Raw genomic sequence first — 26,248 nt, forward strand, 5'->3', positions numbered from 1 at the left:
ATTTATATTACAGTAAACCCTAAGCCAGCCACAAAGCCTCCCTTAGCAAGACGACCACCATCAGTCCTACATCCATTAGTGATGAACTTTCCTGATTCCTGGTAGAAAGTCTGCTGCTCCTTTTTGGCTACTGTGAGCGGTGTTGAGGTCGCGGTTTGTGGCAGAGTCCCAACTCCGTTAAAGATTGATGCCGGCTCAAGGAAAATCTGAAGGGGGGTGGCTGCAGACTAATAAATACGTTGATAAAGGCGGGAGACGCCACCTCTTCACTCTGCTGTGGTTATGTATTGTATGCCCCTGTTTAGAAGCCAGTGTTGTACAGTCATGGTACTTGGAGTTAGGGAGGGTAGTAACAGGTGCTGTTTGTACCCTTGTCTGGGTATGCATGTTACTGACCTACCTTGTGTATTGAGGTTTCCTTCAGAAGTCTGGTGTTTCCATGGTTGCTGGCTCTCTGGGCCTCCGTCAGAACTCATACAGACCCCGTCATTGACCTGGCTTTGTTGTTTCCTTCCTTTAGATTCCTGCTTGTGCTTAGCTGTCTGGTGCTGTCTGTGTTTTCTACTATTCCAGAACACCAAACACTAGCAAACGAAGGCCTGTTCATTCTGGTAAGGAAGCTGAAATCCAGCCCAACCCAAATGTTATTAAACCCTGAGCATTCAAACATTACACAAGCACAATACATTTTTGGTTTTATAAAGCTTTATACAGGCTAGACCAAGGTGTCCAATCCCGGTCCTGGCAGGCTATTCCACTCCAGGTTTAACAGGTACAGTTATATAATTAACTACTTCAGGGTCTGGATAGAGGTTTAATTGGTTAGAAAAGGTTAAAACAAAGACCAGGAGTGGAATAACCCCCCCCCCCCTAGGACCGTGATTGGCCACCCCTGGGCTAGACTTATACCATAATCCAATCTATACTGCATCATTAATGCTTTTTGTTCTGACCTGTTGGTTAGTGCATTTGATGATTTCTCCCCTCAGTTGATCCTCCATAATTAAGGAATTAACAACATAATTGAGATCAGTGGAACCCTCTGACTCCAGTGCTGTGCCCTCCCCCGTCTCTCTGGTAGGAGTTTGTGATGATCATTGTGTTCGGGCTGGAGTACATCATCAGGGTCTGGGCTGCAGGATGCTGCTGTCGGTACCGGGGATGCCAGGGCCGTCTGCGATTCGCCAGGAAACCCTTCTGTGTCATAGGTCAGTCTCCTCCCACGTGTGTCATAGGTCAGTCTCCTCCCACGTGTGTCATAGGTCAGTCTCCTCTAACCTGTCTGTCTCACTGTGTCGCCCTGGGGTCGTTCCTTGCAAGAGCCTTGGGTGTAGTGAATGAATAAAACAACAATTATAATCTAATGTTTTGGCTAGCGCCTTCTTCAGTGTACCCCATAGCTACTCGAAATCTTTGTCTATTTGAGCTAGTAAGTTTGTACCTTGAAATTGGAGTCTTTTTGAAGTTATGGATGCCCAGTGTGTTTCTTGCAGATTTCATCGTGTTCGTGGCCTCGGTGGCAGTGATCGCGGCCGGCACGCAAGGGAACATCTTCGCCACGTCGGCGCTGCGCAGCATGAGGTTCCTGCAGATCCTCCGCATGGTGCGCATGGACCGACGCGGCGGCACGTGGAAGCTGCTGGGCTCCGTGGTCTACGCCCACAGCAAGGTAACCAGACTGAAGAGTGGCCACGTTGGTTGGTACCAGCAGTTTATCAACCAGCATGGCGATATTCAGTAGAAGGGTGGAGGCTGCACAGCGGGTTAGTAACCTAGACGTTCATGCCTGCCTGGAGGCCTGGGTTTGAATCCATCAATGCTCTGGGAGGTGAATTAGCTTTGGGGAGGTCAATGACTGAATGTAAGAGGGCTATGAGGTCAGAATTGGTGGGCAGTCCCTCACTTGTGAGGGGAATCCTCATGTTCTTCTGACGAAGGACCATGAATACGGCAGATGTACTTGGGTTGGATGGTTACTTTGAAACATTACAACTTATTTGTATGCCTTCCATTTAAAACTACTTACTTGCAAGATCATTTTAAGTGCCACCAATTAAGAAAGCTGAAATCATTATATTTTTTTCAGATTATAGTAATCATTGAATTCCCTCATTCTCTCCCCCTGCCTGGAGAAGCCCCAGAGGGTAGCATGCTTCCTTTGCGCTCATGTCTTGTCTGTGCTGTGCCTTTGTTCCCCGTTGCCAGGAGCTGATCACAGCCTGGTACATCGGCTTCCTGGTCCTCATCTTCGCTTCGTTTTTGGTCTACCTGGCCGAGAAGGAAGTCAACACGGAGTTCGCCACCTACGCAGACTCCCTCTGGTGGGGGACGGTGAGTAGCGCGTTTCTGAGTGGCTTCATTCACAGGGCACAGGCAAGGAGTGCAGGTTAGGAAACCACAAGGATTCAGCATCACACAGTAAACTGGTGCACAGCTGGATCCAAAAAGTTTCATAATCATTTCAACACCACACAAAAAAAAGCCAAAGTTTAGAAGCTATTGTTGTCCTCTTTCCATGGTAATCTTGCACTGGCCATATAATGGATTTATCAAAATGTACCATGATTTGCTATTATTATTATTATTATTACCATACCTCTCTGGGCCTTACAATGCTTACCTATGCTTTGCCATGCATTCTCAATGCTGTATTAGACTTTGCTATGGGAAACATTAAAGGTTAATGTTAAAAACCAATGTGAGTGAAAGCGTTATGAAAAGCATCCTGCTGTAAGGTTTGTGTGTCACTGCACCTGGACAAGTATTCCTGTAAGTCCCGTTCTGTGTTTTGGTGCTGTGACTGACAACTCCATTTAATGACTTAAAAAAAAAAAAACAGGACTAAACAGAACTGTCATCTAGACATCAGCTGAGATTTTCCACATTCTGCTAAAAGAAAAACATTTACCCAGCTAATTTTAGCCTGCTATTAAATGCTCTTGACTGGCGCAAGCAAACAGATTGATCATGCCTTCCAGTCCACGGGAGCTGCTGGGGGGAAACTTGCTGAGTGAGCAGATTAGAGTTCTCAGAGGAGCAACACTGACAGTCAGTAAAACAGGAAGAAAAAGAACAGACTCAATACAGTGTGAAAGAGAGCCTGATAATAATAATAATAATAATAATAATAATAATAATAATAATATACTCAGAACGTGAATCTGCAAGTGCAATTTTCATTCTTAAAAAACAACTACCTGCAGTACAAGCTATTTCTACTGTACTATCTGAAGAAAGCAGGCTGTGTGGTCCAGTGGTTAAAGAAAAGGGCTTGTAACCAGGAGGTCCCCGGTTCAAATCCAACTTCAGCCACTGACTCATTGTGTGACCCTGAGCAAGTCACTTAACCTCCTTGTGCTCCGTCTTTCAGGTGAGACGTAATTGTAAGTGACTCTGTTGCTGATGCATAGTTCACACACCCGAGTCTTTGTAAGTCACCTTGGATAAAGGCGTCTGCTAAATAAACAAATAAAAAACAGAAGCCGAAACATTTATTAAATAGTGAGTTTTCGGTTTAGCGATTTACTTTTCTTCTTTATTGTATACAGTACTAATAGTATATTGTTTGCTTATTTCTTTAATTATTTAAAATATAGGCCACACTTTTTTTTAAAGTATATTCTTGATGTTATTTTTAATGATGAGTCCAAGGAGATCCAACCAGTCCACTGGTGTCTTGTTTCTTTTACCATTGACTATCATTCCCTTTGGTTTGGATGCTGTATCAGGGTTCACTTTATTATTTTAATCTATACATGGTTAATTGCATTAGACTGAAGGTTATTGCTGAGCCCCATGGTATAACTTAAAAGCTTGAATCTTAAAATGTACACCCATGGCCCGACTGTGTGCCTGTCTATCCCCTCACACACACAGACACACACACACAGATAGACACTCACTCACTCACTCAGACACTCACTCACTCAGAGATGTGTTCCTGAGCCAGACTGTCATCATCCTGCTCCGAATGACTGGCACGAAAACAAATGGGAGCCGAATAGAAACCGTGGCACGGGGTGAAATCAGAGCTGAGTTCCTTCACTCGCGTTCATTATTCAACCCAGCGTCGATCTGTTTAGAAATCCGGGGCCATGAACAAACTGGAAAGGGAAGGGAAAGCCACACCGAAGAGAATGAATGATCAGAGCATGCCGTGGGATTGCTACAGGCTGAAATCACTTAGCATTGAAAACCCAGCCTGTCGCGGTCTTTGGAAATTCGAATATGATATGAGTTTTATGGGTTAGTACTAGTATTATGAGGGGTGACTTGAAAAACGTACCCACAATATCATATTCTTTAAATAAATTCATATTAGCAACCAATAAAAAGATTATTGCTGCTTATTAACAACCTCTCAGTTCCCAGCAAAAAGTTCTCATTAACCAAAAGTTGCCAATAATGGAAAAGCCCCCATTTCCAAGTGTATTTATGTGGAACAACGGTATATACTGAGTTGTACAAATATGGCACTGAAATACAAGTGTTTTAAATGTTACAATGTTAAAAAATTAACATGAGAAACACGAAAATACCCAAACATAGAACTGTTACTTCACATGTGTGTAAAACAAAAACAAAAAACAGGGAGTCGGCTTAAACAGTACTACACAACGATGTACTACAATTGTCCTTACAATGAGTAAAGCAAACATAAAAAATATGTGTTGCACTTACAATCAATTCTAAAGAACACACTTTTAAAATAAGAAATTGTCCAACGTTGTCTGCTTTTTACAATGCACCACCTCCTGCTGTAAAGCCATCTCAATTTTGCGTGCAGCTTCGTAGCCAGTTTCAAAGCCATGATTCTGCCTCAGTCCGCCAGAATTACGCAGTTGTGAAGTCAGTGTGTTTATAAAAGCTGCATGAAGTAAGCTGTCAATAAGCGGTGTGCAGTTGCTAATATCAGAATTCCACTGACATTAAAGTCTACGGGACGGGATTGGTTCCTGGGAAAATGTTGTTAATAACCGAAAGTTGTCTTTATCAGGTTGCTAATAACCGGCATCTACTGTATATTTAGTTTTTTCTGAAAATAGTTTTCTGATGGTAATATACTACTAAGCAACTACGATAACAAAAAGTAAAACGTGCAAAGACAATGACTTCTAGACCAAACATTAGTCATGGGTTGTGTTGTTCTGTACTGAACCAGATGCTGTGACTGTGAATCTCCTCTCTGCTCCAGATCACTCTGACAACGATTGGCTACGGAGACAAGACCCCGCGTACCTGGCTGGGGCGCATGCTGGCCGCGGGCTTCGCCCTGCTGGGGGTCTCCTTCTTCGCACTGCCAGCTGTGAGTACCTGGGCTGGGCAGCTGGGCAGCTGGGCTGGGGTGACTGAAAGCAGGCCTACAAACTCACACTCTGCCTGCACTCACAACTAATACAGCTATGGCCAAAAGTTTTGCATCACCCGCTTCATAAATTCAAATGAAACCTGCAGAACAATGCTACGTTAACATATTGAATTACATACCGCTTCGCAGTTTTTTTTCATTTACTTAACGAAAAATTGACAAAAATTGAAAATCTAACGTGAAATACTGTACTACTATTATGGCTTCCTGTAGACTTTTTTTTTGCGATATCATTTGGTAGTTTCTTTGATTACATGATGTTAAAAAAAATATCTAAATTATGTTCATATAGTTTAAAAAAAAAAAAATGATGTCTCAATCCTAAAATTCTAGGTGATGCAAAACTGTTGGCCACAGCTGTGCACATTTTATTTATATAAACAGTTTCCACCCTACACCTTCATGAACAACTGTGGTGATTTAATAAATTACTGGAGACCAACCGCCTGGAGAATCGGCCAGCTTGTAATTATTAGAATTTAATTCTGCAGGAAACTGTTAGCTCAGCACAGTTACTAAGAGCAAACGTCTTGTTAAGTGAAGTGGGTGAATTGCACAGAACGTGTGGGGTTAGCCATTTTTTTTTCGGAGCACAGCAATCCAGTCTCATTATTTTGGAAGCTCTTCATCTCTGTCGCAGCCAAGGGAAGCCCTGACTGGCTGGTGCAATTGTCTCTCACAGGGGATCCTCGGGTCAGGCTTTGCCTTGAAGGTTCAGGAGCAGCATCGTCAGAAGCATTTTGAAAAGAGACGGATTCCGGCAGCCAACCTGATTCAGGTAGGACAGCCAAGTCTACACGGATACAATCAGATGCCATCAACAAGCGCTTTCAAATACCTGACGGGTAATATTCAATGCGTTGAGAACACTTTGTTATTCAAAACCTTTGCAGTGCAATCCAATACAACCGAAAGCAAGCATGTGCTAGGAATGCAGTACAATGTATAAGTGAGGCCCCAAATGAATTGATCAATGAATGTTTAGTGGAGGCTCTCAAAATAAAACCCATCAAAAGCATATTGGTGTATATGGAAGCACCAGCCAGCTGAACTTATCAGCCTGCTATCAAAATCAGATCTGCTGCCTACTGTGGCTTGCAACAGGGAGATGCATCTTGTATGTATTACCTGTCAGGAATGCTATTTACTCTGTAGAACAAATTATTAGAACAAAGTGTTTTCATACAGCATGTATTTCTTATCGATTACTCTAGATCAGGGGTGGGCAATCCTGGTCCTGGAGGGCCGGTGTCCCTCCTGGCTTTTGTTCCAACTGTGCTCTAAATTACTTAATTAGACCAATAATTGGTAATAATCAGTACAATTAAGTAATTTAGAGCACAGTTGGAACAAAAGCCAGGAGGGACACCGGCCCTCCAGGACCAGGATTGCCCACCCCTGCTCTAGATAGATGTAGGGGTTCTGAAGGTCCAGCTGTGGCTCTCCTGCTCTCTCTGCAAACTGCTGCAACAGAGCCTCTGTAATTAGATGCTGCCAGTGATATGCATCCTTCATGATTTTAATTTATTTGTACTGCCATGCAGAGGGATTAAAGCCCATCCGCAATAATCCTCCGGGCTTTTTATTAATATTGGGAGAGGACACTGACACTCTTGGTCATGGGATGGGAGGAATGCCCACTGAACCTTCAGTTGTCCTGGGCTCTGTGTGGAATTGCTGCAGTGAAGGGACACTCTATAAACAAACCAACTTGACTTTAAAAACCTTGCACGTCAGTTCTCCTGATCATGTTTTTTGTTTGGCTGGTTACTTCATTAAAGCCACTGTTAGGACTGCAGCGCATTCATTAAAATGTCAGCTGAGCCTCAAGGCTGTACTGAAATGCTGTGCGCTGCCTGTCTCCTGCAGGCTGCCTGGCGTCTGTACTCGACCGACGTGAACCGATCCTACCTGACTGCCACCTGGTATTTCTACGACACCATGCTGCCCTCTATCAGGTGAATATTGCACTGCCAGCAGGGGGCACCGGGGAGCTGGCTGGGCAAGAGCCACAGCTTTGACTGTTTGTTCATTTACTTCTGTTCAAACTCCAAATCCCACACAGAGCACGCTATAAACCGAATCTACAACAATTGCAAATGCGCTATAATAATTAAAAGATTTTTTGTGGATGCTGGGGGAGTGTATCTAACACCCTCTGTAATAAAATACTGTTTCAAACTTGAAGACGATCTGTTCCTTCCAAAAGGCAACAATCCTCCCCCTGCTCCCCCCCCCCCCCCCCCCCCCAGTGTAAATGATTCCTATTCTAGATTGCACTGTGTTGCAATCCTAGCTAGACTGGACTTCATCTGTCTGTGCTCTCAGACGGTTTTATTAATGAAGATCACCTTCGCTGTAAGACACATTGCATCAAGGATGCATGCAGTGCTGGCCTCTGGAAAGGCAGGCTTGTACAGCACAAAAGCTGGACTGGACAGAATGCCTTAATCACCTACTTGGTGCTGTCTGGTCTGCTGCGTGACATCGCCCCCTATTGGACTTCCTGATTAATAAGGTTTTTTTGGGGGGGAAAGTTAATGTTGGAGGCACATTTCAAGCATCATCATTATTATTATTATTATTATTATTATTATTATTATTATTATTATTAACCCATTGATTTTAATATTTCCTTTTTTTTATTAATTAGATTAATGTATATTAAAACCAATCAAATATTATTATTATTATTATTATTATTATTATTATTATTATTATTATTATTATTATCCCATTGATGTTTAATATTCACTTTTTTCATTATTTAGATTAGATTAATCCAATTAATGAAAAAAAAACCATAAGACGTTCTTATTTCGGTTTGTTTATTTGCTTTATTTTTGTTTTTCATTTCATGCTGTACCTGTTTTGTTTTGTTGTGCCTTGTTTCCGTTTGTTTGTGCTTGTGTGCTTGGGCCTCCGGTAAACTCCAGAGAACTGTCTATCCTGTTCAGTCATCTTCCCCGCACACGCCACGAGGCTTTACGAAACTCCAAGAAGAAATTCCACGAGAACTCCTCCCAGAACCACGGCCTGCTCGGGGGCCACAAGCCCTACACGTCAGAGTACCTGATGGGGGAAAGGTAGGCACCCCTCCCCCAAAGTATGGGGTGCAACTTACAACTGAAACTTACTGCTCTGGATTGTCTGACACTGCTCAGTCCTGCATGGGTGCGTCTCGCTGAGCCATTCCAGTACGTCTTAGTCTTATAGTTATTATTTTATCTGGTTAAGTGTGAACTGTGATTAACCCTTTAGGATAAACATACCTCTTTAACAACTTTAATAACAGGAATGCAGTGTATGAGTGAAAGTGAATTGCGTCACCACTTTTAATGTTACATAGACAGAATGGACACTGCCATAGAGCAGGGCAGTAAGCAGCATTTTAAAAGTAACGCCACGAGAACTTGATTGTACTAATTCATTTGTTGTTGTATTACATTACAGTATAACATAGTTATAAATAATATGTACTTTTTGTTGGTTCTGCTCATTGTATTGTAAGTACAGTTTTTTTTTCTTTGTTACCGTATCGTCTGACATTTAAAATAAGATGGAAAGGGCTCAAAGAAAAGTGCTGCTCAGTCTTTCTTCTCTCTCTTATTGGTGTTACACATGGCATTCGTGTGACGGTGTTATTTTTAGAACACCAAGTGATTTATGCTAACTGTCGCCACCATTCATTAACCGCGTTCATCTTGCTCATTCTCTTCTGTCTGTCTGTCTCTCTCTCTCCTTGTCATCCCCCCCATTCACTAACAGTAAGCACAGAGAAAAGGAGGAAGCCCAAAACAGGTTTGTTGATTATGAGACAATGCTGTGATATTGTGATTCTTCTTACTCTTATTCTTTCTAGTACATCAGTTACTCACAGTCCAGCACTCAGTCTTAGTCTCTTAGGGTTTTTTTAGTTTTATTTTGGTATTAGATTGTAGGTTGAGATTTAACTTTGTGATTACTCCATAGCATACATGTTCATTTCATACTGATGGCAGTTGACTTTTATACACTTTTTTTTTTTTATTGATCTCAAATTCGAGTCACATCCACTACACTGCACCTGCACTGTTTAGAAACTCACACTACCTTGAGATTGTTACATGGACTGCATGAAGCCCGAAGCCATGGCGACCAAGGAGGCCACGATGCAGCCTGCATGTTTCTTACATTTTGTTTAGGAGTTCTAGTTGCTCTGGAGCGTTTACAACAGGGGGATAAAAACAACGAAAGCAGAACATGGCAGGGAGATGCTAAAACCTTTTTGTACAGTTTCATTATCCCCATATCTACATCAGATACCGTGGAAAGTTTGTTTTCACATTCATATATTCCATTAACATCACCAGCAATCTGCTTAACAGCCGTTTGTACCGCGACCCAGCCCAACAAGTTACAAGAGAACGATATGAAGCTTCATGAAGCTGCCAGGCTTGACCTCCTGTTTTCAGTGCCATCCCTTTCCTTCTCCTCTTCAGTCGCTCCCGCTCTCTGTGCTGTTCCTCATTTTAACCCCCCTACCTCTCTCCCTCTTGAATTCTGCCTCTCTCCCCAGTCAGCTCTTGAATAGCAAGCGGAGCTTCTTCCGGATTCACGCTGGCCGCAAGCAGAGGTATCGAGCGATCTGATGCACCCCGGAGTTTCTTTGAATGCCAGTAAAATGAATACATTCTGAACGCATGCTGCATGCGCAAGGCACGATTACTATATATATATTTTTGATATTCTATACATTCTATAAATACGAAGTAATATACGTTCTACTTAGCCCTCAATCCCATACACATCTTTTTCACACTGCAAAAAAAACTGCATAATACTAAAATAAACTTCTAACCAAAACGTTTGAGATTGTATTTAGTATTGGAACATATTTTACCATTGAGCGTTTATTTTTAGACATGGATAACGAATAAATGTAACGTAACTACAATGCGTGTTGCTGATGTACTGTACGTACTGCAGTTAAAACAACAGCCAAGCTTTAAAGCAATCAGGCTCATTATATATAATCTTTAACAAAACTAACCCTAGCTTTCCAGACCTGCCATGCATGTAGTTCTTGGCTTGCAGGTGGAGTAATTTCCTTTTTTTTTATCCAAGACCCTGAGAAATAGGAAGGGAGATCTTTTGTGTATCAAGGCGGACGCTTGAAAGAAGAGACTTGGATGCACAGAATTGCATGAGCACTTTGCACTGTGTTTGCAGGAATCTGTCTGAGAATGATTGCATGTTGAGAAGGACTTGACAGCCACAGATCAGAGGCATCTTCATATTAGTAACACGAGGATGGTGTTGGGTTTTCTGTTCCAAACTCATTAATTGGATACCTTTTATATCAGCTTTTCCTGTTTAACATCCTATTACGCGTGTTTGGTTTGATTCTCTATTCTTGTTTCTGTTTAGATCATTTTTTGCCATGCTTACTAAATTTCTGAAAAGACACCTCAAGACTATACGTTGGTAAAATAAGTTCCCATTCTAATTCTTTTGCATTTTGGAATTTTTTTGGAATTTTCACTCCTCCATCCTCTTGTCATTTTTACACCCACCAATTTACAATATCATCCGGGTTTTATGTAAGCAGACCTACTTGCCACAGTGCAGGAACATTCATCTCCAGAACGCTTATCTGCTGAAAGAAATCGTGTGTTTCTCTTGCTTGCTGGCTTGCTCTCCCTCCCTCCTGCTCTCTTTCCTTCCCTCTGGTCTGTGTGTGTGATAATCAGTTACATATCAGGTCAACAGCACCGCATAGCTTTTCTACAGGTCTAGTAAATCTTGCTCATTCCCATTGCTGCAGGGGTAATAAGAATGGAATAGCGAATGCTGGGACCTACTGCCTTATACCTGCTCACCAGACCCCCTTTCCAATTAGTCATGGTTCAGGCAATCAACACCAACTCCCCCAGGTCATGCCAGTGCAGCGCTGGATTCACAGAACTCAGCATGGGCCATGCTAGGAAATACAAACCCGTTTGCTCTATTAGATTGTCAGGATTGCTCTGCAGATTGTATCTTTTCAATACCTTGGGGTGAATAGTGACCTGCCAGTTTCGTGTGATGTGTTATTGGGCCTCGCTTCACCCCAGCAGGGAAAGAGAAAGTTTCTAAACAGTGTCCCTCTCCTATAGTGTCAAATCAGGGCAAGAATCTATTTTGCTGTTTTATTTTTTTCATTTTCATTTACTGTAATATGTTGCATCAGTGAATTTGTAGTCAGGATTACTGTAACAAATATATACCGGCCTGAAGACATTGGCTGGTATAGGGTTAAAAGGAAGACAGTGATAAAGAGAGTTATTTGGCACTCCTTTATAGACGCTATAAAAAAAAGCAGCGGCCGGTTGATAATTCTCGGTTTCTTTTCTATGCCTCACTTTTATTCCAGTAACACAATAGCAGCTAGATGCTAAATGCTGAGAAGTGGCCCCCGGTTCTCAAGGGGGCTGTTTCTCTGTTCGCTCTGAGATTAACCCCTCCCTGCCTCCTTGCCATCATTGCAGCGGGAAGATAGGATTCCGAGATCGGATCCGGATGAACAATTCCCGCAGCCAGGGGTTCCGGAGCAAGCCGCCGCAGGCTGTCCCGGGGGTCCGGCTCTCCCCCAGCACAGAGAACGCTCCCGGGCTCACCAAGGTCCAGAAGAGCTGGAGCTTCAATGACCGCTCCCGCTTACGCACCTCTCTGCGGCTCAAACCCAGGCCCGCCACGGAGGGTGAGTGGAGAAAGCTGGAGAACTTTAGCACTCTGGCATGCTTTCCTCCATGGCATTCCGCTATGCCTTCACCATGGTTTGCCATTGTTTTAAATATGTTTTAACATGCTGTGCCTCTCTGAGCTTCAGAATGCTTGAGTGTGCATTAGAAGGCTTTCACTATACAGTACTTTATTGCACTTTGCTGTGCTTTTACCTTTGTCTATGTAACACAATTTTTGTTCCTGGGTAGTAAGTGTTATTTCCTAATTGCTTATGCCTCAAAAGTATAGAAAATGGCTATTATTCCCCACAAACTTTGCTTTTGTGACCAGGACAGTGATATTTTGAAATTTACCTATTTCCAATGAGAAAACTGGCGAATTTGTGTCTTTTCGTTCACATAAAGTCAGAAAAAAACAACATATGAATCCAAATTAACATGTATTTATACTAAAGTAATACAAAAATGACTACAAAAGATTTAGAAGTGAGTAGTTTTTCGAGATTTACGATTATACTGTAAATCACTTTCACGAATCAGCCCCCAAATGTAGTCTCCCATCATGTTCTCGTTATACTGTCCTTGGTAGCAGCGTTCAAAGTCCAGTATATCCTGGTGGAAGCGCTCGCCTTGCTCCTCCGAGTACGCTCCCATGTTCTCCTTGAATTTATCAAGATGAGCATCAAGGATATGGACTTTGAGGGACATCCTACAGCCCATTGTGCCGTAGTTCTTCACCAGAGTCTCAACCAGCTCCACAAAGTTTTCGGCCTTGTGATTACCCAGGAAGCCCCGAACCACTGCGACAAAGCTGTTCCAAGCCGCTTTCTCCTTACTAGTGAACTTCTTGGGGAATTCATTGCACTCCAGGATCTTCTTTATCTGTGGTCCGACGAAGACACTGGCTTTGACCTTTGCCTCAGACAGCTTAGGGAAGAAGTCTTGAAGGTACTTGAAGGCTGCCGACTCCTTATCTAGAGCTCTGACAAATTGTTTCATAAGGCCCAATTCGATGTGCAGTGGTGGCATCAGCACCTTCCGGGGGTCCACCAGTGGCTCCCACTTGACGTTGTTCCTCCCCACAGAGAACTCGGTCCGCTGTGGCCAGTCCCGCCTGTGGTAGTGCGCCTTGGTGTCCCTGCTGTCCCAAAGGCAAAGATAGCAGGGAAACTTGGTAAAACTGCCTTGGAGACCCATCAGGAATGCCACCATTTTGAAGTCTCCTATGACCTTGATGCCATCTCAGAAAAATGCAGATATGTATCCACTTAGGCAGCTGGAACTAAACTGAACTGGTGGGCTTAAGGCCCCTGTATTTATACTACTATTTATATTACTGGAAAGTTCTAGAAAGTTCTAGAAGTTACTCAGCACTGAATCTATCTGGAATGTTCTGGAAAATAGGTAAATTTCAAAATATCACTGTCCTGGTCACAAAAGCAAAGTTTGTGGGGAATAATAGCCATTTTCTATACTTTTGAGGCATAAGCAATTAGGAAATAACACTTACTACCCAGGAACAAAAAAAAAAAAAAAAAAATTGTTACACGGTGTTATAAAACATTTTAAGGGTCATAAATTATCCACTGACATAATGACTTGGCAAATGACTTCAACAGCGGTTCATTTTAGATTTGAAATTGAAACAAGCATTATTTTCCATACATTATACACGGAATGTTTATATCACCCTCGGGGATCTGAGAAGTTTCCTGCTGGAACATGTCAATCTTTGTATTGCTTTCTCCTAAGATGTATATATACAGTATATATAGATGAGTGACGTTTTTATTCATTCATTGCGGGGCAGGAGTGTGGAGTAGTGGTTAGGGCTCTGGGCTCTTGACTGGAGGGTTGTGGGTTCAATCCCCATTGGGGGACACTGCTGTTGTACCCTTGAGCAAGGTACTTTACCTAGATTGCTTCAGTAAAAACCCAACTGTATAAATGGATAATTGTATGTAAATGTGATATCTGTATAATGTGAAATAACGTATAATGTGATATCTTGTAACAATTGTAAGTCGACCCTGGATAAGGGCGTCTGTAAGAAATAAATAATTTTTAATTTAATTTAATTTAAATTCACCACTGTGTAATGCATGCCTCACTGAGTCACCTTTTTCTCCCTCTGTCAGTGGACGGTACTGGGGAGGACAGCAATGATGATAAAGCCTACCAGTGTGACCTGACCATGGAGGAGATCATGCCTGCGGTGAAGACTCTAATCCGAGCCTTGCGGTGAGTGCTGGGACTGGGAGAGATGAGTTCGAACCCTGCCTTTAAGTCCATGTGCTGTAATGCTGCTTAAACGATGAAGCAACTTCTTGTAGTTTTCATCAGTATTCACCATTTGCCTTTATTTGAGAAAGTGAACATTGCTTGAAAATGTCCCATAGAACAGGTTGATTATAATAGTGTCAAAAATAATCTGCTACACCAGGGTCTCGTGATGAGTAAAACAAATAAATAATAATAAATAGAGATCAGGAGTCAGTTCTTAGAGATGCAATGATGATAAAGTTTTTTTTCACATTTTTAATAGAACAAATTACGTGAGAAATTAATTTCATTTTATAGTCTAGATATATTTTTGGAGGGGGGGCGGGGTTACAATTACATCCCCTTGGATTTCTTTAACAAGGAAAGTGGAACCTAACTGTTTTAAAATCCCGATGAATTAACAGGGCTGAATTCAAATGGAATTATTTCAGAACTCAGAAGAAGTGCATAAGATATTCAAGTGGCATACAGCCGGCATTCATTATGAATCCGCAGCCGTTATTTATATAAACGATGGCTGGAAGAACTCGAGCCTGTCAGAGCGACAACACCTGAGCTAGGAAGCTCCCGTTTGCACGGGCACTTCAATTAAGATGGATGTCCAAAAAAAAAAAAAAAAATGGAAAAGGTAAAATTAGTAACTGCTAAACTGCTGAGTCTTCGTTTCCAACCGGTTCATCTAGTTTATCACAGTCACATTAAGGAATGCAGCGTGCGCTGTTTAAGGACGTACTGGCGTAGGCTCGCAATCGCAAAATTTAGTGTTCTTTATTTTTATTACCCTAACCCGAATAATTATGAACAGCTATTACTGTTTAACAGAAACTACTGGGGAATATTTATTCTACTGTATAATTACCGATAATTGCTGCCTGGTTAATATAAAGCCTGAATCTGCTGCTGCCAGAGAAAGCTGTGGGCTGGAGGTGTCCCCTCTGGATTGAGCTGTTTGAGGGCTGCTGCTGCTGCTGCTGCTGCTGCTGTGGCGGTGTGGGGGTTTTTGTTCTTTTCTTTTTTTTGCCCGTCAGCACTTGGTGGAATGCACAGTCTTGACAGAAACAAATGGCACAGCCATTTATTTTTACCTGAGCTTGAAATCCACACCTAAGACGTGGGCCCAGAATAAATGTGCAGGTAAACGCAGAAAATAAAAATAAAACGAAAGAAGACAGACGAGTCAATTAAGAGCAGGAGTCATCAAAAACCAAAGCAAAAAAAAAAAAAAAAAAAAAACATACGTGAGCATCTTAGATTAGTGCTTAGAAAGGACTTGCCTACACTCTGCTGCGTTGCAAATCAAATTACTGAGTGTAATGTTGTAATAAATAGGTGTGTAGGGTCAAGGAACCAAATTGTGCTTCTGGTGAACTCATGCTAGCTTTGGTCCACCGTGCATCTCCAGCTTTGACAGGCGAAAGGAACCTGCGTCTTGTGAAGACATCTCGGCAGGTCAGCAGAGGCAGTGCCAGTCAAAGCACAAACTGCAGGGATGGGCTCCCCTGGGCCCTCACAGCAGACTGAGCACCGTGCAGTCTCAGGTCAAAGAAATAACACGAGCCAGACGGACCCAGGGAAGGAAGAGACGCCTGACAGCACCTGACTCCCCCTTGAGCTGTCATTTACTGATTTAAAAACAAAGCCGAAGACGAAAGTTAATGAAGTAACACACACAGCAAGGGTAAAATTAAAGACTTTAGGGAAAAACACACAGTAACCTAGTATAGTCTATCTGTCTGTTTCTACATCGTTTATGTAAGATATGGACTGAAAACTGTCCGAAAACCTCTCCCTCATTTTGTAAAGCTGAATATACTGTATGATGAAGAAGAAAAAAATAAACAAATAAACGCTTGCCCACGCATCTAATGCCTGTTTTGGAGAGATAGTGTTGCATCATAAAAAAAAAACAACTACCCGCTCTGGTACTTTGCTGACAAAGAATTATACAGTCATCCATCACTGCAGCCTGACTTTGTAAGTGTCTGTGTTTGCTGCTTTCTGCAAAGCGGGCAGTGCCGCCTCTAATAATCTGGGAATGATTAGAAGAATTAATTCTCGTTTAGCAGAGTGTGCCCTCTGTGTGTGTGTGTGTGTGTGTGTCCGTGTGGAAGCCTCTGTATGATTATTATTATTATTTATTTCTTAGCTGACGCCCTTATCCAGGGCAACTTACAATTGTTACAAGATATCACATTATTTTTACATACAATTACCCATTTATACAGTTGGGTTTTTACTGGAGCAATCTAGGTAAAGTACCTTGCTCAAGGGTACAACAGCAGTGTCCCCCACTGGGGATTGAACCCACAACCCTCCGGTCAAGAGTCCAGAGCCCTAACCACTACTCCACACTGCTGTGTCTGTGTGTTTGTGTATTATTTTCAAATCCAGATATCTTCCTGTTGACATTTTCAAAGCTTTCGTTTGCGTTTTTAGAAACACAAACACATGCAAAGTGGTCACTGATCAACCCGGGTTTATCTTTGAATGACTCTTATGCTACTTTTTTTTATTGTACCTTTGGTGCGAGGCATTGCCTCTGACAGCAGATTTTAAAAACCCACCCGGGATCCCCCACATTTAAAAAAAACCCTTGAAAACTTAGAAACACACTGAGGTTATTCTTTAACTAAAGTGTTACTTCAATAAACCCATTACTAAATCTCAGTATTACAGCAATACCATTGCAGGAATCTGAAAAACAAAGTACAGCATTTGGCAATCCCATCATGCTGCATATTGTATAGAAATACACTGTCTGTATGATGAAAGTCATTCTCTCACACAGCATGAACCCACTGGGATCCAGTGTGCAATACCACTGGGACGGTACACTATTGCAAGGCGCTGAAGATGAACAAGCTGCAAGGATTTGCAGGAGCAATATAACAAATACCAGCACTTCCTTGTGTACACCTGTCCTCTGGCAGATCCCAAGCACTCTAGAGATATACAGCTATTCTAAATAAAGCGGTGCTTGTAAGTGTTAGAAATATGGAGAATGCTGACCGACGGGCTCAATTTCCAATGGTTTTTATTGGTTTGCTTGACCTTCAGTATTCTGAAGTTTCTGGTGGCCAAGCGGAAGTTCAAGGAGACGCTGAGACCCTACGATGTGAAGGACGTGATCGAGCAGTACTCTGCCGGACATCTGGACATGCTGGGGAGGATCAAGAGTCTGCAGACACGGTAGGGCTTGTGAAGACACCGCAGGAGCACAGGCATTCAGCACAGGAGCTGTGGTGTGTGTGTGTGTGTGTTTTAGTTTTTTTTAATCAAACACAGTTCATGCTAACTGTGTAACAGGGTGGAGGCTGGGCATGAACCGGCGACCCCGCGCACTACACGTGCGCATCTTAACCACTATGCAAAAGAGCCTGGCTGCTCTGCACTCCTGGTTATAGAGCTTTTAATCTCATTAAATCTTCAGACAAATAGCTTAATTTCCGATCCTATTTTTCTTTTAGAAATACTTCATATATAATATACCACAGAGGGTTAATATCTATGCTTTTTTTCACATACAGTAAAACAACGGTGTGCTGGTCAGCTGACCTTTTCTCAGGGATGGACATCTTTCAGCCTCACTAATGCAGCTCTCCTCCACAGGGTGGATCAGATCGTGGGTCGGGGGGTGATCACGGCCGACAAGAAGGTGAGGAGCGAGAAAGGGGAGAAGACCCCCTCTGAACTGGATCCAGTGGACGAGCTGAGCATGATGGGAAGAGTGGTGAAGGTGGACAAGCAGGTGAGGCTGCAGTGGCGAATATGGGCCAGATTGAACACTAGTCACTTTTAGCAGTTGTGTGTTTTTATTGAACTTGGTCAGCTCTACTTTGTGCATTCCTTTTCAAAGGCACCCAAAGATTTTAACCTCCAGAGCTCTGGTGACTCCCTGTGAACCCTGATGCCTTCACATATCTATGTGATGTAACTAACATCCACTGGAGACAGTGTACAGCATTGAGGCTAAAGAGTGTCCCAGGCAGAATTGAGGAATAAAGATCTCGTTTGCTTATACTTGGATAAATTCAGTTTTTCCAAATAGCTCCCTGTTTGCACGATTACACATTTTTAAAAAAACTGCAGTCGATTTGCCCATTGAAGCCAGTGCAGTCTGGTGGGCCAGCCGGTTTTTGTCATTTTTTTTTCTGCATGCAGGTGCAGGCCATTGAGCTCAAGCTGGATCTGCTCCTCAACTTCTACACACAGTGCCTGAAGAAGGGCTCCTCGTTCACGCTGTCCGCCATGCAGCTGCCTCTCGTGGAGCCAGACCTGACCTCGGACTACCACAGCCCTGTGAACCATGGGGACCACGGAGACCTCTTCACCTCCCACCAGACCCTGGACTTCCAGCAGTCCGAGAGCTCCAATCTGGAGTTTGAGAGCTGAGCGGGGCCTGGGGCCTGGGCCCTGCACATACAGCCTCTCCCTTTCTCCGCCTTGGATAGACACAACATGCCTACAAATAATATGCAAAGTTGGATTGTGGTTTTTTTTTTTTATTATTCTTTTTTAATTTTTTTTATTGGTCATTTTTTTGTTTTGTTTACTGCTACAGACTAGAACCTAAACTGAAACAACAACAAGAACAACAGTTGTCAGGAAATTTGTTTTTCCACTCAGCTCGCTGTGGCATTCCGGTCTTTGATACCAAAACGCGTCAATTGTTGACTTCCTTACTTTAGAAAGCAACTTCCTTTCGAGGGCATTTTATGAAAATGTGCAAACCAAATTTTTCTTTTTTTTTTTTTTTTTTTTTTTAGAAAAAAAAGATTACAAAACCAACAACAACATCAAAAAAAATCTTTCAGAACAATTCCGACCCCCCGTTTGATTTGTCGTCCCGAGGTAGAAACGGACCTCTCTTGCTCCGTCCTCCACGATATCACAACGAACAAGCCGTTCCCGGTGGTCTACGACCCTTGCATGGTAACCATAGTTACAACTTTACAACCAGTGGGATCATGGTAAAAACGACAACAACAGGATATATGCGGGAGGACTGACAGCTATGGACTCCACAAGCATAGTGGCCAGTGCTTAACCTGTGCTAGTGAAACCCTTCTTTTTCAAGCTAAAGACTCATGCCAGCAGTGCAGAATCACTCCATGTTGACTGTTCTCCTGTTGAGGTAGTGTTGGTTTGTTTTCATAGTCCTGGTTAATGTGTCAGTAGGTATTCAGAGGTTCCTGGTGCGCCCAGACCCGTCACTTTTACTTCACTCTTCCTGGAGAGCCAGAAACTTTCATTTTTATTGATTTATTTTTTCCTTTTTAGTGTTTGTAATTGTGTCTGTGTATTCATTGTCACTGAGCACAAATCCCAGGTTAGTACAGGTGTCGTTTCTAATAGTTGGATGGTAATAACTGGAATTGCTCTGTCAGAAACATGCATGCATACACAGAAAACCTCTGCAAGGCACATTACACACAAATTATATCGAGAGATTTTTTCATAACCCCACCTCTGGTCAACTCCACTAATGAATTTTATAATAGATGATCATTGCAGAAGCTATGCAATACTGTGATCCCTTTTTTTCTTGCTAATGCATTTTTAACTAATGTAATTCCCAACTCTGGAGGGTGCAGTAAAACCATTAACAAACGAAGCGTTACAGAAGGGTTACTTGAAGGGTTATTTGTATAGATGTTTTTTTTTAATTTTATTTTTTTTATGACAGTTGCAAAAGATGTGACTATCATTTGAACCCTAAAACTCTTTGATATTTTAGGGACCTGAAAAAGAGGGTGAGTTCACTAGCACACTGGTTCAACCCCTGCCCCCAGTCACACTCAACAGAAACAATATTTATGTAACGTCTCGACGAGCTCTCATGTAGCATGTAAAGAGTGTGTCTCTGCGTGTGGATGTATGTGTTTGTCGTTCAAATCTTGGTTTAAATTGTTTTTTATATATAAAAGAATAAGCAGTATTAGGTAGGCAACTCAGGTGAGCTTACGAACAAACACTGCTTCTGACAGGCTTTATATTAGCTCTGATTTTAACATCAAAACTAGATTAACAAATTTGGAGCATGTTTTTTTTTTTTAAATGATTTTTTTAATGCTTTACATTTTGCTCAGTGCAAAATGTAAAGCATTTTCTGTTGGGAAAAAAAAGTGGTCTCCACTTAAAAAGGGGTTCATTCCCTTTAAAGCAATAAAATATTTATTTATTTCTTTTCAGTTGCACTAAGGAGCCAGTAGGTGTCAGTATGTGCTACTTAGTATTACCTTTTGAACAAACTTTTTGAACAAACAAACTTGCCTTAATGAAAAGCAAGGCTGTGCACTGTGTTTGTCTCAGAATTATTGCAGTCTTCTCAGCTTCATGGTCGGGCTGCCTAATCACATGACTCACAAAAGAGACAGCAAGCAGGAATTCATTAGCGAACTCCCCCCCCCCCCAGGTTTAACAAAGAGCACTTGGTTAAACTGGGTCTAGGTTGCGGTTGCGCTGCGCTTGACCGTTGTGTAGCAGAATGAGACTTTGCTATTGAAGGGGAAGCAGGCGTGTTTTAGCGTGGTGGATGTTCTGCCGTTTTGGGTCAAATTAAGCTGAAAAGCAAGTTCTTAAAAGAACCGAACCTGTTGAGTCATTTGAACCCCACGCATATACATGCTTAACTGAAAAGCATAAGCTTAAACACAAAACAGAAAAAATAAATAAATAAATTGCCAGGGATGCAAACGCCTGTAAACCTCGCTCATAATGAGAGTTCAAATATTGTGCAAGGATTATTTATACCGATAAAATAAATCAAGCAATAAAAATGAGTCATGAGAAGGCGACGTGCAGTTAGTTGTATTGGATATTAGCAGTCCGTTAGAGGAATTGTTTGTTGGCGTCAATGAAGTAGTAACTTTATTAACTGGTTACCATGGCAGCAGTGGCCCTCGAATCATTGCATGCAGTACGTCAGTAGTTTTAGTTCAAGAAGAATCCCTTGTAGATTCCTGCGGCCGGCGCTGTCACTATCAGACTCATATCCGTCTCAGCATGTCATCTCTCTAAACTAGTAATTCGACACTCTGATTGGCCAGTGGGTTGCGATGCTGTGATTTGCCTGCAAGATAAAACGTGTTAAAGACCTTTTCGTTAACCACAATTGAGATACGTTATTTGAAATGGTGTTGCAACTCAATGTAAGGCAGCCAAAGCGTATAGCTCTTTATAATTTTGATTTAATGACGCCAATGTGAGCTAGGAACTAAAGTAAAAAAAAAAAAAAAAAGTTGCACGATGTTCTAAGGATATCCAACGCTGGAAATCACGCACGCTGTTGAGTATTTCCTCGGACCATTTCTACCCTCCTTTAAAAATGCAACTGATACCTGTTAGCCATTTGTTTTTTTTGTCTGAGAAACGCGTTAATAGTAAAACTGGTTTAATTTATCGGCTTTTAAAATCTTACTTTTTCATGTAAAAACATAAAAATACTTTATTTTTTCATTGTAGTTTGAATAAAGATTCGTCGCTAATTAACATGTTGCAATCTCGTTTGGACGGTCTACTTGTAAATAAAAAATGAATGCATGACCGATTTAAAAGCCAATTCATGCTTCACAGGAAAAAAAAAAAACATGAATTAAATCATTTTTACTATTAACACGTTTCTCGGTTGTGATTGAGAGACACTAATAGCTCAACAGACATCAATCGCATTCTGAAGGAGAGTATAAAAGTCGGAGTATCAGAAGCATTATTATAATGAGTCAGGTTCCATATCATTTATATGGCTATTATCAAGCATTCTCTGTCATACTGTAAGCTTTAGGCTTAGGGGATAGACTTTGTTGGGGATGCTGATAATGTGCTATCAACATAATGATTGAAAGCACAAGCACATTAAATCATGCATTAGGGATTAAGGTCTAATTATACAAGCACTTCAGGCATTTACGTCATGCATCAGAGTTTGCATGCATTACATGCTGTATACTGCAGCGGTTCCCAACCCCCTGGTCCTGAGGACTCCCTGTGTCTGCTGGTTTTCATTCCGACGGAGCGCTCAATTACTTAACGAGACCTTTAATTGAGCTGATAATTGGTTTAATGAGACCTTTAACTGTTTTTAGCTCTTCAGCCGTTTAATTTCAGGGTATAGTTAAGTACGGTAATTGAGAGTTCCGTTAGAACGAAACCCGGCAGACACAGGGAGGTCCCGGGATCAGGGCTGGGAACCACTGCTCTGTGGGACTCTAATCATGCACTGTGACGTATCACGCACAATGCATCTCACGAGCATTCACAGCATCCTGCACTGTTGGAAACACACTGTCGACCAGGACTGCATGATGCACACAAACCGTACGACCTACATGCACCAGTCGAATGCTGTGCATGTTTTATATGCATGCTTCTTTCATTCGTTAGACCCTTGTTGCATCCGCCCGCACCCCATCCCTCCCCAACACCCCCACGCATTAGTCTGTGCATCTTATGTAAAGATACACAAATGAAATATTACACAATACAAGCTAATAAACTAATAGTCTAAAAAAAAGTCTTCCAGTATGATTTATGTCTTTTGCGTTTTCAAAACGGAAAGCTTTTAACCAAATAACGATCTCAAGCTAACAAAGTAAAAAATAAATATTTATTAACTGAATACAGTACCTCACTTGATTTAATTTATTTGTTTCAATAAAGTTTTATGAAGAACCTGTTTGCTACCACGTGTGTCTTATTTGCATGGCGCAAAAACAAACAAAGAAAAACACGGGTGGGAATTGCAGTGTGACGACATAGACCTCAGCTGCTGAAAGAGCTGAGAGAAAAATATTCGTACACTTCTCTTAACTCTCCGCTGGGTGGCAGCATTGCATTGCGTTTTAGAGTAAGATCTAGCGAGCGGTACAGTAGATTGTTTAGCGGCTGCCCTTGGGCACCTTACAGAACCATTGCATTGTCATTGATCACTTGGCAATCACACAGTCAAGCACATGTCACTATAAAAGTATTGCTTTTTTTCTGTATGCACTTGCTGAAGCCAGGAGAAAGGAAAGGGCATGTCCTTTACTTTGATCTGCAGCGTGTTCCCCTGATCCTTTCAGAATGACAGATTGATAGATATACCCGGTTCAACAGTTAGATTAGAACGCTGAACTATTTGAACCTTGTTCTTTACTATTTACAGTAGGGTATAAAAATGTGTGTTCCTATTAGAGTTCGCAAGAAGAAAGAAATCAAGCAATATTGCTGGTAATGTTGTGTGCTAAAATATCTTAAGGGTAATTCACTGGGATTATACCCTGATGGGATTTATGCATTAACTTTTCTTTAACAGGAGTGGCAGTTCCACTCCCCTTTCTGAGCAATTCCATGGAATGGGTCGGAACGCCTTCAGGCTTATGAGGTGGAAGCTTTGGAATTTTTAGAATTCTTGGTTATTACCTCATGCTGCTGCAACACTGGTGAGTGCCTCAGTGTTCCCAAACCGCCTACTCAAACTCATTTTAAGGTGCAAAGTTAATGATCTGTAATATGTAATGTTATTAAGTGCATGGTCAAAACTGTTTCCAAGGGGGTCAGAATTTGACCAGGGAGCTAGATACTTAAATGAAGACTGTGAAGTAAATGATAATAATCAGTGCAGTTGTGTTTCAAACCCTACAGGCTGCTTTTACACAGTCGAAGATCACCGCTAACTGGGGTCAAATAAACCTGCAAAACATACAAACTACTGTATATCTCCTAAAGTAGCTGCCACTCCTTGTGTTATCCACCACTTGGATTAATCCACATTGATCCCAAATTTCTAGGTTAAAATAAAGATCCCTTTCAAAACCATATGCCTTAGACTAATTCCCATGTACACAATGTCACAGTATTACTAGCTTGATGTAAGGGTCTGATAAGAGGATCATGCTACAACACTTACCTTGGATTAAAAGAGATTGCAATCACTTTCCACTGAAATACAATGTTGGACGCATTAACCAGATGCTGGCATTTCTCCTTCGTTGAAAACAAACAAAACAAAAAACAAAACAATTGGGAAAGCCCGCCTTACCCTCCCTGCTTTTGTGCAGATGTTTTCCCCAGACTGCCGTCTAATTGTCCCAGGTTTCTCCTGTGTCTTCATGCCAGTTGGCATTTCACACTCAACGGATGAGTAAACATCATCTACCGTCAGTGAACCTCAATATGTAATCCCAGAGGCGAAGACAAAACAATGGCGCACTCTTATCAAAACCCAACAGATTCAGTTATAGTTTTAGGGGGAAAAAAATCTAAACAAAACAGAACACTTGCCGTAGGTGGCTCACACACTTTTGTGCAGCCCTGACACCCTTGTATTCTGCGATATATAAAAGATGTATCTCCCTGAAGGAGGCCATGGTGGCTCTGCACCGTATTAGAACCTTCTTGCCAAGGAGTGTGTGTGGCACCTCAATGGAGTCCACCCTGGTCTAGGAAAACGACTAAATAATTATAACAAACAGACACACTCCTCCTCGCTGGACTGTGACAGTCTGGCTGGGACTCATTCAGCACCTCCTTACCAGATCATCACCGCTGAAAGCAAACTTGACGTCCAGCTTTACCAGCGTCTCTCCAAATGTGGAGAATCCGGCTTGAAAATAAACTTCAGAATACCTCCTGGGTTATCGTGATTGAAGGATCTGTTAAAAACCTTAGCGGAGCCAGCAGGCTTGACTCAGCATTTATATGTTTATACTCTATTCACACTGTCTCAATAATGCTTGTTGTGAAAATTGTGAATGCAGTGAATGGCAATCACGAGGTTTAAACATATTGTTTAGATAGTGAGGATAGGGTATTAGCGAGTTTAATTTAATTGCATGACAGAACAGCCATACAAACTGTTTGACAATGCTTGCACAATAGCAAACTCTCATATAGTCAATCTGCTTCTAACAATCAGTACAAACAGACAGCCCTTGATTCAGATTTGTAGAAAGTCTTATTAGCGGTACCTTCCTGCCTCTCCATTGCTGTATTGCCTGCTCCCCTCCGTGCGGACAGCTCAAGCACGGGGAATGAAAAGTGTAAAGAGGGTATTGGTAGCCATCGACCGTGCAGAGGCCTTTCACTCACTTAAATTAGTTTGCTGTTTTTAGACGAACACATGACGCAGCATGGGAGTTTAATTGATAGCAAGCGCAGCACATTCAGTCTGTTTTGAAAGCACAATTCTGTTTACTAATAACAGAGGACTAGCTTTCTGGGCAAAGGATTTAGAAACTCACATGCAGATTTATAACAATCTTCATTTAGTTTAGCAGAATCACACACAAACTTTAATTGGAGAAAAGATAAGGAAAGAAACTAAATCCTAGGAAAGGGTTCAAACAGCCACCGTGCCTTTTGAATGTATTTTTTTTTTCTGTTTCTCAAAACAGTCCCATATAATCTCACATTGTTACAGACTAAAATAAACCAGCTATTATTTTCATAGTCGCCCAGAACACTGGAGAAGAAAAGTTTCAGGGATTCATTCCAAGTCTTGTATGTACAAACAGATAGAGAGACACCAGGGATTCAAAAGACTGCCAAGTGTTGAGTTATCCAAAATACATCTGTGAAGAAATTGCATTATCTAGCAACGGCCAACAGAACATGTTGTTTGTTGCAAAAATGAGCTTCAGTTTGTACCATCAGTTTGCAAACACCCTCCCGCACCTCCTGTTTATAGAACATGCTGTATTACACCATGTATCAACGCTCCTCTTGGGAAATATTTAGAAATATCTGATACTTTGTGAACCTCAAGATCCTCAAATCAAAAGGAAGAACCCATGTTAACACTGTGTTGCATTGCATCCAGTATACCACACAGTTCTTTAGAAAAAAAAAAATAACGTTTTTATTTGGGTAGAAGCAAAACCGATATGGAAAAGTATACAGTGCATACATTGGT

General features: G+C 41.8%; 1 protein-coding gene across 1 annotated transcript in view; it reads left to right on the top strand.

Moving 5' to 3' along the window:
* The window catches only part of LOC131701475 (potassium voltage-gated channel subfamily KQT member 4-like), a 46,156-nt gene extending 23,131 nt beyond the window's left edge, over nt 1-23,025 (top strand). The window contains exons 2-14 of the mRNA XM_058999350.1: nt 521-611; nt 1,082-1,208; nt 1,494-1,669; nt 2,206-2,331; nt 5,195-5,305; nt 6,051-6,146; nt 7,238-7,326; nt 8,305-8,454; nt 11,878-12,089; nt 14,211-14,313; nt 17,413-17,544; nt 17,965-18,103; nt 18,517-23,025. Of these exons, the coding sequence (XP_058855333.1) occupies nt 521-611; nt 1,082-1,208; nt 1,494-1,669; nt 2,206-2,331; nt 5,195-5,305; nt 6,051-6,146; nt 7,238-7,326; nt 8,305-8,454; nt 11,878-12,089; nt 14,211-14,313; nt 17,413-17,544; nt 17,965-18,103; nt 18,517-18,747 (1,783 nt within the window). The 3' untranslated portion in view covers nt 18,748-23,025. The remainder of the gene's footprint in view (nt 1-520; nt 612-1,081; nt 1,209-1,493; nt 1,670-2,205; nt 2,332-5,194; nt 5,306-6,050; nt 6,147-7,237; nt 7,327-8,304; nt 8,455-11,877; nt 12,090-14,210; nt 14,314-17,412; nt 17,545-17,964; nt 18,104-18,516) is intronic.
* The last annotated feature ends 3,223 nt before the right edge of the window (nt 23,026-26,248 follow it).

This window comes from Acipenser ruthenus, chromosome 25, assembly GCF_902713425.1.
Source record: "Acipenser ruthenus chromosome 25, fAciRut3.2 maternal haplotype, whole genome shotgun sequence".
Taxonomy (NCBI): Eukaryota; Metazoa; Chordata; class Actinopteri; order Acipenseriformes; family Acipenseridae; genus Acipenser; species Acipenser ruthenus.